The sequence below is a fragment of the Leptosomus discolor genome, chromosome 1, assembly GCF_034619465.1.
Source record: "Leptosomus discolor isolate bLepDis1 chromosome 1, bLepDis1.hap2, whole genome shotgun sequence".
Classification (NCBI taxonomy): Eukaryota; Metazoa; Chordata; class Aves; order Leptosomiformes; family Leptosomidae; genus Leptosomus; species Leptosomus discolor.
In genome coordinates this window covers 102,808,937-102,823,583 of record NC_141391.1, presented here as the reverse complement: position 1 = coordinate 102,823,583, position 14,647 = coordinate 102,808,937, and the positions used below count along the sequence as shown (strand labels likewise).

At 38.2% G+C, this 14,647-nt stretch overlaps 1 protein-coding gene across 1 annotated transcript in view; it reads right to left on the bottom strand.

The window, feature by feature from the left end:
- Positions 1-14,385, bottom strand: part of GART (phosphoribosylglycinamide formyltransferase, phosphoribosylglycinamide synthetase, phosphoribosylaminoimidazole synthetase) — a 31,013-nt gene extending 16,628 nt beyond the window's left edge. The window contains exons 1-10 of the mRNA XM_009954117.2: positions 14,241-14,385; positions 10,013-10,108; positions 9,123-9,297; positions 8,589-8,700; positions 7,287-7,355; positions 5,168-5,293; positions 4,209-4,296; positions 3,711-3,796; positions 2,932-3,100; positions 2,105-2,336 (exon numbers count right to left, since the gene is read on the bottom strand). Of these exons, the coding sequence (XP_009952419.1) occupies positions 2,105-2,336; positions 2,932-3,100; positions 3,711-3,796; positions 4,209-4,296; positions 5,168-5,293; positions 7,287-7,355; positions 8,589-8,700; positions 9,123-9,297; positions 10,013-10,108; positions 14,241-14,385 (1,298 nt within the window). The remainder of the gene's footprint in view (positions 1-2,104; positions 2,337-2,931; positions 3,101-3,710; positions 3,797-4,208; positions 4,297-5,167; positions 5,294-7,286; positions 7,356-8,588; positions 8,701-9,122; positions 9,298-10,012; positions 10,109-14,240) is intronic.
- Positions 14,386-14,647: the final 262 nt, after the last annotated feature.

Genomic DNA, 14,647 nt, shown 5'->3' with positions numbered 1-14,647 from the left:
CCACCACAAAACCAGCAACAATTTCTCTTACTTAAATGGACTTTCTATTAAAGTATGTATTTTAAAGTTTATTTAAAAAGACGTCAGGTTCCTAAGGTCCATTTTAGCAATCTAGAAAAAAAAGGTCCATAAGCTGCAGGTGTTTTTTTTTTATTTACAGCCCTGTAACAGAGAAACACACTTAGTACAAACCGGTGTAGGAAACTTGTCTGTCCATACAACTATCTGGGGACAGTAAGTACCATCCCATATTCACAGAAGGACCTTTTCATTTTGGAGAGAGTGAGTTTAATGACTTTTAATTACTAGTTATACCAAATGTATCTCCCTCCAGTTAAGCAATTGTTATTTCTGTGCTGTCAGTGGCATGAACCAGGCTACCTGGGGCATCCCTGTTTTAGGTTCATACCTATTTTAGCTCTTATCGAAGTGATTCAGTTTTAAGTTTAAATTCTAAAGGCGAAACACACTGTTGATTAACAAGGACAAATACAACAAAACAACTGGCCAAAGAGTGGTGCTACTAGGAAAATACAAATGTATCTGCACTCACATTATATCGCTGCCCAAAAATTTGCAAGAGGAAAATAATTATAAGAAGCAACTGTTCAGTGCGTAAGACTCAAGGAAATACTGGCCTCCAGTAACAAGTGACCAATGTCAGGCCCTTTCAGTCTGAACATGATAAAATATTCACCATATTTTCGCCTTATTTGTAAAAGTATGGCATCTACTTTGATTTTTTAAATGAATCTTTAATTCTTTAAAATTTCTTAAATATTTTTTTATTAAATAAATAGTCTGGATATTTTCACAGGGTGAAATGGATAGGACTTAATCCAGCAAAGCTGCCAAAAGGAGGTGTGTCCTCAACTTTACAGAGCCAATCATCTCCTTTCCTTAACTGTGTGCAACACAGAGTCCAAAGTGAAACGTGCCTGACTGTGTGTTCTTCCAATTTCTGGGCAAAAGTCGATGCAGACGCAAGGACAGTTAAACAGGCGCTGACTGTGAACTGTTCCCAGGAGTCTCCTTCATAAGCTAGGGATCCTCCCAGCACACAGGCACTCCAGTCAAGAAACTCGCTGGCTACAGCCCATGAACTCAATGTTTTAGAGAACTGTTCATTAAAGTACCTTCTTCTCTTGCCTCACAGGCTGACCTCATTTTTTTTCTACTGCAATACAAATGCCAATTACACATTTTCACATATGTTTCTCGAAAGATGCACAGAACTTGAGAGAAAAATAAGACTAAATACGAACGCCCTTGTTCATTTGGCAAGTTTATTGATCATAATTTTACAATATACTAATCAGTATACACTGTCAGCAAAAATGGAACTCTTCCCAATATGCTTCACAGACTACAAAATAACCTACTATCAAAAGGTATGTTTTGAGCTGATTGGAGCATAGGAAAGCAGATAAGCTTCCACATGGTAAAAATTAGTCTAAAAACCTGCAAGAAGATCTCAGTAACATTAGAAAGATAGTAGGATACACTGCTTTAAAAAAAACCAACCAAACACACCCATATAATCTCAAGACTGTTAAACCAAATACTGTGAAACTAAAAGGAATAATAATAAAAAGGAGCAAAAAACCCTACCCGCATTGTTAGCCAGCTATTCCATTAAAATACGTATCCCAACAAGGTAGGTGTTTCATGACCATTTTAACCATTTCAAAAAGCTCTAAAATGAACCAATAAAGTAGCTCAAACTTTGTTCATGTATACATTTCATGGTATTAGTATTAGACTTATGGACAATACAAATCTAGAGCAAAAGCTGTGGTTTAAAGCCCAAGAACCAGAAGTTCACCTTCCCTAAAACAGATAAAACAGCAACAGCACAAGTTATTCCTATATGCTTGTCACTGTAGTTTAACTCAGACTTGGGAGAATAAGAACATGGATGAGAGACCCATCAAAATCCTGTTCCTTCCTTGGCTGGCCTTGCTTGGATTGCTTACAAGAATGGTAGTTAAAACTTGCCTAGTGTTACACATAATATCAACATCAGTTTATTAATGTAAACTCGTGATGTCTTTAAGTCCCTTTTACACCAGTTAGTTCCATTTCAAGTATTTCAAATATCTACCTGGATTGCCTCAGGAAAGCTATAGCCCGATAACCAATGTCCTTTCTATAAATGGCACCCTTGAAGTGTATGGCTGCTACTCCCTTGTTGGCTTCTTGCAGGGCCGTTGTTAGATCATCTTTAATAGCAGTTACTGTAAGGACTCTTCCTCCACTAGTCACCACTTTGCCATCCTTCAGGGCTGTGCCTGCATGGAACACCTCCAATCCCAGTTGCTTTGCCTTAGAAAGTCCTGTGTTCATTGTTTAAGAAAATAAGTGCAGAACAATCAATTGATTAGAATATTCTCTATTAAATTACAAAATAATAGATATTCAGCACTTGTTGACTGTGTCTAGAAACCACAATCAAAGCCAGTGTGATCATGCTGGGAAATAGGAATGAATTCGTAAAAACAACGTTTTGAGGAGAGACAAGTCTGCTACTTGTATGCTCAGAGACACAGAAAGAGGTATTTAGCTGAAACATCTGCATACAACATCTAACTCCATTGGATTTTGTACTTCACTGACACAGACACCACAAAACATATCAGCATCAACATTACGTAAGAATCAGTGACCAGCCCAGAACTACTTTACTGTAACACATGTTAAAGAAACGCTACAGAACTTAACAATATAGCGCAGAGAACTGAAAATGTGGCGAGTGCATTACCAATAAACTCTGATGTGTGAAAATTCAGTTGTCTCTTCCTGACCCGTAACCACAAGACCTACAGTTTCTACAAATCTCAGTTACGCTGATTCACCTTCATCTTGCAAAAAGAGAATGGAGACAGGGCAGGAGAGGAATCGAACTTCTGCAGTTTCTCCTGCTATATTTACCTGTTATTTCCAAACCCTTGGGATATGTTCCTGGATACCCTTCGCTAGCCATGACCACTGTCACAGCTGCACTGTCTTCAAACCAAACTGGCATGGAACTAGACAACTTTTTATTGACAACCGCTTGCATAACTTCATACAAGTCACTTTTCAACAGTGGAAGAATTACCTACAAAAATACAGATTAGCAAATTAAAGACTTTGTTGCATTTCCTAACTGAGCTTTTAAAAATACTAATGCAACTGTAAAAATAACATTAAAAAAGTATGTTTAATATACTGTATTTTCACATATATATATATAATGTGCATAATCTATGTACCTTTAAAAATACTCTTCCTTGAAGATAATTTCTACGGGTAAAAGTACTGCTACATATGGAGTGGAAAAGGTAGAGGCCAAAGAAACTTCTTTGTTCTGAAGAATAGAAATGAAGGGGTTTGTTCCACTTGTAAACAGGGAGTGGGGAAAAGAAATGTTCACTTCTTTAATAAAGTAAAAAAAAAATCCAACTCCATCCAGAAAAGATAGGAAAGTGCTGAGTTTCACTCACGCTTGCTCTTGTAAAGACCATATTTGAGTATAACCTGCTGAAATCTTCTCTGGAATAGAACAGTTTCATAAAAGACCTCTGTCTTGAATAAACAAACCAAACATTTTAAATCTCAGTGCAATTAGCTAATTATTCACCCAAAAGTTAGTTAAGAATAACGGTAGATGGTAACACACTTTTCTCCTCCCATAATGCCTAACTGTACCTACCTACAAAACAACTCACCTGACATTCTGGGTCACCAAATCTGCAGTTAAACTCAAGAACTTTAGGTCCATCTTTGGTGAGCATTAATCCAGCATAAAGCACACCTAGAATGAAAAAATTATATGAGCAACTGCACAGGTCATTTGTTTCAAATGTATTCATAATAGTGTTAAAAAGGATCCTACCCGTGCTCATTTAAAGGTAGGATGTTAACACTTGAGAAATGTTAAAAATAAATCAGGCAGAAATAGCTGTGGTTACAATTTTGCATCTTATTTTCAAATGTCTTCCCTTCTGTTCTTCCTTACTTGACGATTATCCACCATTAACAAAATTATATCCATTGATTTTAATGGACTCTAAATCAAGCCACTGATACCAAACCCAGTCTCCAAATAAATCAAAGTTACCTTCCTTAACTCACAGTGTGAGTTAGGCCTATAAAGAGCACAAAGTAAAACAAACAAAAAACAGTCTTTCTCCTTATGATTAAAAAGCCCAAACTTCTGGACATACCAAAATAGGGGACACCTTCTTTCCTCATGCCATCAACAGTTTTTTGAAGAACAGTATCTCTTATTTTCTGCAGTAAATCTTTAGAAATCTGATAAAACAGGATTAGAAAACAACGTTTGTAAAAAGGGAGTGCGTGATTTTTCCTACTGTGACGGCTGGTGTTTTTAAGAGCCAAGCAGAACAATTGGATGGTCTCCTGCTCACTCCAAAACATTTCATACAATGGAAAGCTAATAGTTTTTTCCTCTCCCTTCAGACAACAAACTGTAGCATTAAAACAACTGCTTGCGTTTCCTCAGACACTTTTCCATGCTTAGATCTACATGTGCAAGCAATCCTGCTGGCTTCACTGGAACAAACCATTTGCACAGACATACTGGAATTTAGATAAGGCCTCCCAAAGACAAATCACAGTTGGCAAGCACAGTGATCAATGATCAAATTTTACTCAAGAAACAAAATTAACAGCTTTATAGAGGAACAAACCCCATATTTTTTTGAAATAAAAAACGAAAAATCACTGGCCGTGACATAGGTGAAGAGAAAGCAGTCAGTCCTTTTGCAAATAGAAATTCCTTGCCAAACAGAAACAAAACTACCTTAAGCCACAGGAAAAATTTGCCATTAGCTTAGTTCGGCACAAGATAAAAATGTGGTTTTAAGCATTTGCTTCTAATGATCGGTATTTCATAACACTTTAAAAACCACATCAAAATCCAAGGTTGCAGAAATAACAACACTTCCACGTTTGTAATAAAAGAAATTGAGTAGAAATATCCTCCTCTTTAGAGAAACAAATGTATTAAGTTATGGACTTGACTTGACTATGTCTGTTTCAGGCAACTCTTCCCACCCACAACAGCTCGCTCTCTCCTGTTCATCACGGCAGAACTAAAAATTCACTCATGCTTTCAGTAGTAGAGCTGTAGCGAAACACCTGCTTATCAATACATCTTTACCTGAGGTGCTGGGGAATAAGCTCCCATCCCTCCAGTGTTAGGGCCTTCATCTCCATCCATTAATCGTTTGTGGTCCTGGGCTGGAGGCATGGGAGCAATTGTGATGCCATCAGTGAAACATAAACACTAAAAAACAAGGAGAATAATTAAAACTCCAGTGTATGATTAAAATTGAAGCACAAAAAGTGCAAATATATTTGATTTTCAGTGTTGTGAAAAGATATTTAAGAGTATAAATTCTGTCTCCCTGATAAAACAAACTATAGTATTCTAAACATTTCCCTCTGGAAGCAGTGCCTCGTTTTGTATGACCTTCCTACAGAAACTACCTTCGATGTAACATATAAAAAATTGTAACATAACATCAGTAGTTGTGCTGAAAAGAAATACTCAAAAAGTTAAAAAAAAAAAAAATTAAAATACTCCATGATGGAAGCTACTTCTTCCCTCCCCCTTCCTCTCCCCTGCTCCGGAAGGAAGGCATTACATTCCTTTCAAGATTTCCTTTTCCTTGTTGATAAAATTATTTATTTTTGAATTATTTATAAATTACTTATATAGCAGATGCTTTTATCCTCAGTATCTTCATAATAACAAGCCTGCTGGCATCTTCTGTAACTGGATGACGATGTTCACTGTGTGCACTACTGTTAGCAGTACTCAAAAACATTTTAAAAAACAAGCAAGGATTCGCCTACAAAACCTGAAAATGCCAAAATATTAAAAAATACAGTCATTTGTGGAAGGTGAATTACTTTGACAGGCAAGACAAGCTGTATGTTTTCTAGACTGTTGTCGGTCATTATAGAAAAAAACCCTTCAAACTGTGTGTTTATATTACTGTGTTATATTACAGCAAGTCTGCTAGTATTCTAAGGACAAATTAAAGGCATTACATATCTTCCACCAGAGAATGAAGATCTGGGTAACCCCTTAGTTCCCAAAGAGGTCAAGCCAATCAGGAAGGAATACGGATGACCAATATCTGCGCATCTAATTTCTTCGTATCGGGCAGGAAACCAGACTATGCAAAGACTGGCAACAGTTGGGGATGATCGCTTACTTTATAAATACCACCACCTCCAAGATGAATGTTCACAACATCCAGTGTAAGTCAATTCCAGCTCTGGGACTCGGGAACCTGAGCTGGTACTTGGCTGTTCTACTTCGTGTGAGGCAGGTGTCAAGTTGCCCTGCCACCTCAAAACCTAGGCTCGCATTCTCCTTTTCTCCTTCACATTCTGCTCATTAAATCAGGTACACTTTTTAAAATGAAGGAATTGAATCAGCTTAAAACGAAGGAAATGTTCTCTCTACATCTGCAGAGTAAACCAACACTGTCAAAATATTCAACAGCCTTTGCTTCCAGGCCCTTTGTCCCCAGGTGCACTTCCACATTGCAGTATCTCTGCCAGTGAAACTGGTTAAAGTGGAACCTGCCTGCACCTGTCTGGAGTCAATTGTTCCCTTGCTCCAAAGGAGTTTCCTGCTCCCTCATGATGCAGTTCAACGTATTTCCTTCATCAGCAAAGCTGGTTAAAGAAAGTCTCCACCCTCCCTCACTTCCAACCACTCCTTGCCTTGCTCTGCACTTCACCATCCTGTTACTTGCACTGATTGAAATGGGACTGGGCTCCAAACCAGAACACAGAAAAGATGCAAGGCAGTGGTGTTGATTTCTTTGAAAAAAGGTCTTTAGATTGTAGCTTCATGAACAGGTGACTAGTATAAGTGAATCAAAGGCAAACAGCAGAGAAGAGGCAGCAATATGGAGGGGCAAGGACATCCTATACTGTCTTTGCTGTCGAGAGAAATCATAATATAGAACTGTGTGCTCAGTGACGCCCAAAATTTTTAAGGTTTGATTTTTTTTTTTCCATGTGTCAAAAGTTGATTACCATTTAAGTTATTTTTATTTAATTTTAATTATTTTAACAGACAGGAAGTTAGGTTCTTAACACAGCTGTCTTTAATTAATACAATTTTCTTTATAAATAGTTAACTGTTTTTAATTTAAGTAATAAAATCCTACACATCCCCTCTGTAGGTACTTACATAGTGTTTCCTAAATAGTTTAGAACACATATAATCAAAGTGTTACAGTGAGATGCACACTTACAGAAACTTCTTCTCCTTCAAGAAGTTCTTCAACAACAACAGTTTCTCCAGCTGTGCCAAAAGTCTTATCCTACAGTAAAAACAAAACCTCTTCAGCTCTGTTTCAGTTATTTTAAAATATTCAAAATGCAGCAAGAAACCATCTTTTTAATACAGTAAGAATAATGCGGCACAGTTTTGAGACTATTAATCCATTCTCTACCCTGGGTACATTAGCAATGGTAAAATCCTTGCTCCTCTTTCCTGTTTATTCTTAAATAAGTGAAGATTTTATGCTTGAATATTTTTAAATCGCAGATGATCTTTACGACTTACTGAGCAATTCCTCATGCTCTACCTTCAGAAGTTTGCACGCACAATATTGAGACTAATAGCAAGGACTTTCAAGCCTATAATCTGAACTTCTACTTTATAAGAAAATGCAATTCTATAGAATACATTGGAAGGGGGCAATATTTTCATATTCCAATGCAATGTTTGAATACTGACAGCACGTTTAAGCAATTATGAACAACCAACCCACACTGACAAGATAATTTTGTGGGTCTATAAGACTCTCTAATACGCTTCTTTTTTGTTTAAGACATTGGGCCACATGCTAAGACACGTATTTATTCAATAACCGTACACATACACACACAACAACAAAATGTGAGCACAGACCATATATTCTGACTCTTGAAATACAAGTGTGTCAGGTAATCAGCATAGCTCCAGAGTTGTAAGATGCTGTGCTGCTGACACCAGCTGAGGACCTGAGCTGTATGTGTCTTATTTTCCAGCTCTATGTTCCTAAATGTTCAGATTAAATTCCTTCATTTTGCTCCTTTTCAGATTTTGATGGTCCTAGTATATTTCTTGATTATCCTACTTAAAAGTATACTTAACTTGAAATAATTCCACTGGAATTTTACTATACATGTAAGTGTTATGTGACTGCAGTCCTAAAGCTGATGTTGCTTGTCAAGATCCAGCTCATTCACAGTGATAATATTACAGCATTGTAGTACCTGTTTGATTGCAGCAGTCTCAAATGATATTAAAAAAAAAAGGAAATAAGTATGGGTTTTCATTAAGAATTATTTTGCTTTAGTCTACAGGAACCATGCCTAGAAAGAGTACCCTGCCTCACGCAATAAATATGACAGAGTTTCATAGATGTTCAAATAACAGGCAAAAGATGTGATGTCTTTTAGCAAAGTTTCTATGACATAGAAATTAAGAATCATCTTTGAGACTGAGATGGTTAACAATGTATTTTGTGTGAGAACTCCTCCAGGTAATGCACGACATTTCTACTCACCTGCATGATTTCAGTAACAGCTTTGCAGGCTTCTTCCTTGTTTGAAGCCACAATTACTCCTTTGCCAGCTGCCAGGCCACTAGCTTTTACAACTAAAGCAGGGAAGTTTGCACTTCAAAGACAGAGAAGAGAGATTCAAGAGTAAACACTCTGTATTGCAAATATATTTTGTAGGCATTTTGAACATTTCAATAGTTGAAAGATCAAAATATTTATCAGCTTTCATAGCAACCATTTTACCTTATTGAATAGCATACAAATAAAAACCAGGCTTCTCATGTCATGCTACGCCTGTGAAGGATTTCTGCTTCATGTTTTTTCTCCACCACCAAATTTCAGTACTGTTCTGAAAGGTTGCTTTCCTTTTAATAATTTACTGTTGTATCATTTTTGGGTCACCTGGATGGTATTCTGATGAGCAGGTAATCATTTGCTGAGTAAGTCTCCAATGCAAAATCTGATCGTTTGTTTTGGATACCTAGCACGCTGTGCATTGCCGTAAAAAAAAAATGTCTAAAATGATGAGAATTTTACCTGTTAATAAAGCTACATGCTGCTTTAGGATCAGTAAAAGATTTCCATCTCGCAGTGGGGATCTCATGACGATCCAAAAAAGCTTTGGAAAAGCTCTTACTGGACTCCAGCTGAGCTGCCTTTGCTGTTGGACCAAAACACCTTACTCCAGCTGCTGTCAAGTCATCAACAATTCCTAAAAATGGCAACACAAAAAAATTTTATAAATCACCAGACGATTTATAGGAGTCAGGTAGTCCAAGTCTACAGATGCACTGATTCATTGGAACAAGTATGTCAGGAATGATAAGCCATATGTATCTGTCCAGTGCCTATTTTACCAGATGGGCCTTAGACGCATTCTTCACTGTAATTAGGAGCAGGTAACCCTAAAATAGCTGGGGCTAAGAAGATCTGCTGCACTTGGTAAGAGATGACAATCGCCCCCTTGTTTCATTATAATTTTAGCTAGAAAGTTGACACTAGTCTTTTCTGAAGATAACAATTGTTGATCACGTAAAATATTAAAACAGAAAAATCAGCAGCAAGTTTATTATTTTTTTTTCCCAAGTCTCAAATTTTTATTATTTTAAAAAATGAAAACTCCGTAGGAAAATCAAAACTCTAGTTAAGGTTCCTATATGGAACACTTTGATACCGCTTTTACTAATCCCAAGCACTTAAAAAAACCCTGAACATTTAAGGATATTTTAACTGTCAGACTGCTCACAAATACCCTTCAGAAACTCATTTTCATTACAGCACAACCCTGAATTTCAGGGAACCTGCCCCGGAGGATCTGTTTCCATTCCTGTTGAAGACACTCAGATACTGCTGAGTGGTGCAGGGGCTAAAATTTACTTTTCTTCCTAAACTATGAAGGCTATGATTTTTAGCTTGCTTTCTCTTACCAGCAGCAAGAGGAACCTCTGGACCAACCACAACCAGCCTGATCTCCTGATCTCTGCAGAACTGGGCAAGTGCAGCATGATTGCTGACTGAAACAGCTGTCGAAGATACAAAAGGGCGGTAAGACTGCATTCATTACTGTTGCTTAACACTTATTTATCACATAACACTGAGGCAGCGTTTTCACCGGTCTCACATTCTTGAATGGCAGGTCACTGTGAGTCTGGAAGAGTGAGGCATACACTAATATGCAGACTTACACGCAAGGCTTAGACCAAAACACACCACCAAACCCCCAAGCAAAGGCTGTGGTTTGACATGCATTGTCAATCCACCTTGCTCTTGAAGGTGAGAAAAAAGTTTTGGGTTTGCCTACGCTGCCGTACAGTAAACTGGTCTCATCTCTGGGAACATCCTGTTTGCCAGCACAAGAAATACCGTGAAAGATCCAAGTGAAAAATAACTTGCAAGCAAAAAATAAGTATATATTTTTCAGCCAGTCTCCTCCTTGATTAGAGTCACCATGAAGCTTTACATGCATTCACGCCAGCACGGTGGAGGGGACAGGAGCAAACGGCTTGTGGTGGAATTGGAACTGCTTTCTTTTCTTTTTTCCTTCTCTCTGTAGCACCAGTTAAAAATTGCTGCACTAAACTGACCCCACTGAAAGAAAGGGGAATTAGAACATTTTTTCTTATATTAGGCTGAATTTGATAAGGGCAGGTGCTGTAATTATGGGTAGGGATATTTGGTCTTAGGTTTTTATGACTGTTATCTTTCCATAAACAAACATTTAATATGACGATGCCTGGAATGCCAAAAACTCTGTAAACAAAAGAGAAAGCTTCATGAAAGACAATAATGACAAGTCTCATGATAAAAAAATTTACGCAAAGGCAATGCAATTCCACTGCTTTTATCAAGAATAAATAAAGCCAAGGTCTACAGAGGATGGGAACACGAACCCGACGAGAGCCAAACAAGTGGGTATCGCGGATTGGCTGACCCTGCGGGGAGGAGATTAACACATCAGGGCAGGAAGCTGGCAAAGGGAGCACGGTACAGCACAGCACAGACCCTCCTTGCAGCTGGATTACTTTGCTTTAACTTTTGTCTGTCATCTCCTGTTAGTGACTGTACCGGCAAGTACGCCAGGAACTGATGGTCACTTCCAGCCAGTTTCTGGGAAGATGTCTTCCTCTGACGAGAGAGAAAGGAGAGGCTGGACAAACAGACACAATTTTGTGCCCACTGCACTCCTGCCATCCTGTATGATTAAACTGCCTGCTTCCACCAGACAAGCAGTTATTTCTGCCTAAGAGATGGCATAAAAGCAACTATCTGAAACCCTACATTTTGGTTATAGATTTGCCCTTTTTGGGTAGAGTGGGGGGGAAAAACAGACTGTACACTAATAAAAATTACCTCCTTGATACCTATTTAACAGTTCAATTATTTTGTTCCACCACCATTTATAAGTAAGGAGAAGCAAAGGCCTTTGACTTCCGTGTGCAATTTGTGCCAACCGACTTCTGGCTCACAAGAGAGAAAAACCAAAAGCATAACACACTTGGCTTTAAAGTACTGATTAACATAAAGGTCAATATTGTCTTTCAGTCCCATGGGGCTGTTGTGAAAGCAGTTGGAGAACAGCAGATCCCTCCTGAAGAGAGTGGGAGCTCTGGTGAGCAGCTGAAGAGGCTCAACCCTTGTTCCTCATGAGATTAACCCACGCAAAGGGGAGCAGGGAAAGGAAAGAGCCTGTAAGGTGATTACACTTTTCATCCCAAATTATCTTGCTGCAGGTCTGACCTACTAGTGATATGGACCGGGAATATGGCACAAGATTTACATGGTGTGGAAATGTCCTTGTAACAAACAGGAAGGAATAAATCACGTTGTTAATACGTAGCTTTAACTTTCCCCCCAAACATCATTTCCCTCAGGATGTAGACTGAAAGGGAAGATTTTTGTAGTTGTGTTTCATTTCTCAAAATGACAGCTAAACATTCCTTTCAAACCAGACAGAAGGACCTTGGACCAAGGTTTTCAAAGCTAAAGCTTAAAGTGTGTAAGTTACACTGGGAGATAAATTTTGATGGAAGGAGGTGTCGGGATGCTAAAGTCCATTCACAGACATGCACATGTCTACCTCTGGATTCAGCAAGCCATTCTGTAAGCTTCTGGCACCAAAATTGCCCTGCTAATTAAATATAAATTGAATATAAAACTATATTTATAGTAACTCAACCTAAATCTGTCTTTATTGTCAGAAACAATTACTGACTCAAATTAACCATGAAAACTTTGTTTTACTTAGTTACAGGCAACGTTTGAAGGATTTAAGGTTATTTATAGTTTTAAGCTCACCTTTATGTTTCAGAAATCATCTGAGAACAGAGTTGCAATGCTAATTAAAGGCAATCTCATGAACCATGAAGGGAGGATGAACTTTCAGAGCCAAATCTTGATTACACCAAAAAAACAGAAACAATGGTAGCAGTTTCAGAGACATTGTTGCCCAGACTCACCCAATATAATAATAGGGCTCACATGCTTCTGTAAAACTGTCTTCCATTTTCTCCCCAGAGTTAAAATCTAGACCCCAGGGGTAGGACTAAAATGCCTAAGCAGGTAAGACAAACTGTTTCCTTAAAAAACAAATAAGTCAAACTCTTCACAAATTCTGGATTCTTCCCACCTCCTGGCTGGCTGAGGATTTCTCTCCCAAAGTACACGTGAGCCCATAGTCTAGAAAAAAAGATTTTAGTACACACAGTAGCTTTCACAGACCTGGCTCGAGTGTTTTCATGCACATGGTCAAATATTGAGGCTGCAGTATTTTTTATGGAATAACAAGGTGAGAGAAAAGCACAGCAGTTTCTAAAATACACCGCTTGCGAAAAAGTACTGAAATAACATTCTGCAGGCCACACACACTGGCATTGACTCCATTTATCACAAGGGTAAAGATTTTTGTTTGACTTTCTGGGATGAGAGGGAAACGTATGACTTTCCTGTCAGGCTCTTCCTTGGGCCCTTTCCTCAGAGGCCAAATAGAACAAAAAAACACTTACAATATTGTGACTAGTCAAAGAAATTAAGGACAAAGTTATTTAAACAGCCTGTAATTAAGCATTCCAGTGGAATTAAATACGATAATTACCTGCTGCACAAGAATCTGACAGGATTCATGCTTCCACATGAGATGGTAACAAAAGCAGATTTTACCCAGACACAAATATGAATGCAGAAACTGATGTATATAATCCATGGTCACAGCCATACTATGTTAACTGTAATTCAGTAAGTTATCACATGTTTTAAAGTGGAAACCTAAGTCGGTTGTTTAATTTACCTAATTCAGGATCTGTTATATAAAGGACATAAGACAGGAATCTCTGAGTAATTACCCCTGGTTTTGTAGTGATTCACTGTGTGCCTCCAGGCAAGCACCTTAGACCTGTATTTTTTTTAAATGCAGCATGTAATTTTGGATGCTCAATTTGAAATACCTTAAGCTTGATTTCTCAAAACGAGTAACTATGAATAGTTTCAATTACAGCCAGTCAGAGCTTAATATATTAAGCTAAAAGCTCAAAACAGGCAGTCAGTATGAAGAGAGAAACATCAGAAAATAACCTTGACTTCTGAAGGTCACTAAGACAAAGGAATTAATGGTTTTTTAGGGTTGAACATTTCAGGTGAGAAAGTATTCTCATCAAAGGTTGTGGGGATCACAGGGCTTCAATGCACTTCTGAGAATATAGTAGTTAATTTAGTACTTTAGGTGCTGGCGTTTGCTTCAGGCACTTTTCAGCTGTTCACCACCCAGCTGTTGAACTGCGGTGTGTACCAGGAGAAACCACCATCCCCCTTCCCTGCAAGGCTGCTGGGAAGCAGGAACCACGGCAGCTATCCCCAGCTGTATTCCCAGAGGAACGTGCATCAGACAGATGGGAGTTTTGGCTGCATCCTCCGCTCCTAAACCTAAAGAATTAAATATTACAACTGAGATCATATAAAATGAATGGTAGTTGCACAAGGGTTCACTCAGACATTTCTTTCTTCTTAACTGCATCTATACGATCTATTTCACATGTCCAAAAGCTTAAAAAATAGTAATAATAACAAACCTTTCACATTAACAGCTGTGATTTCAGATCGATGAACAGAAACAACTTACTGGTTGAGTTATCAAATTGAAAAATGGTATTTTTTTGGTTTTACCTGAATTGGAAATTTTTCCGTTGTCAGCTGTTCCTGCATTTCCTGGAGCAACAAACACATGTTTTACATGTGGAGACTGGGCCAACTTCCAGGCCAGCGCATGCTCTCTCCCTCCACTGCCAATCACAAGCACCCGATCGGCCATTAGTCTGCATAAAACCAGAACACAAGCAAAACAGCCAGAATTAGCTGCGTGAGGTTAGGAAAGCAAGAGCTCCACAGACTGTGGTTTTAAGAGCTGGATGCAACACAACTCACAACAGAGGTGAATGTCACTTTGTTTCAGGCAACAATATTTCTATAAGGGTTTTGTTGGTTTGGTTTTTTTTTGTTTTTTCTTAAAAAAAGAGAGATGTACATGAAAATGGGTAACTGACTTAATCAGATGTGATATAAACTAAATGTCA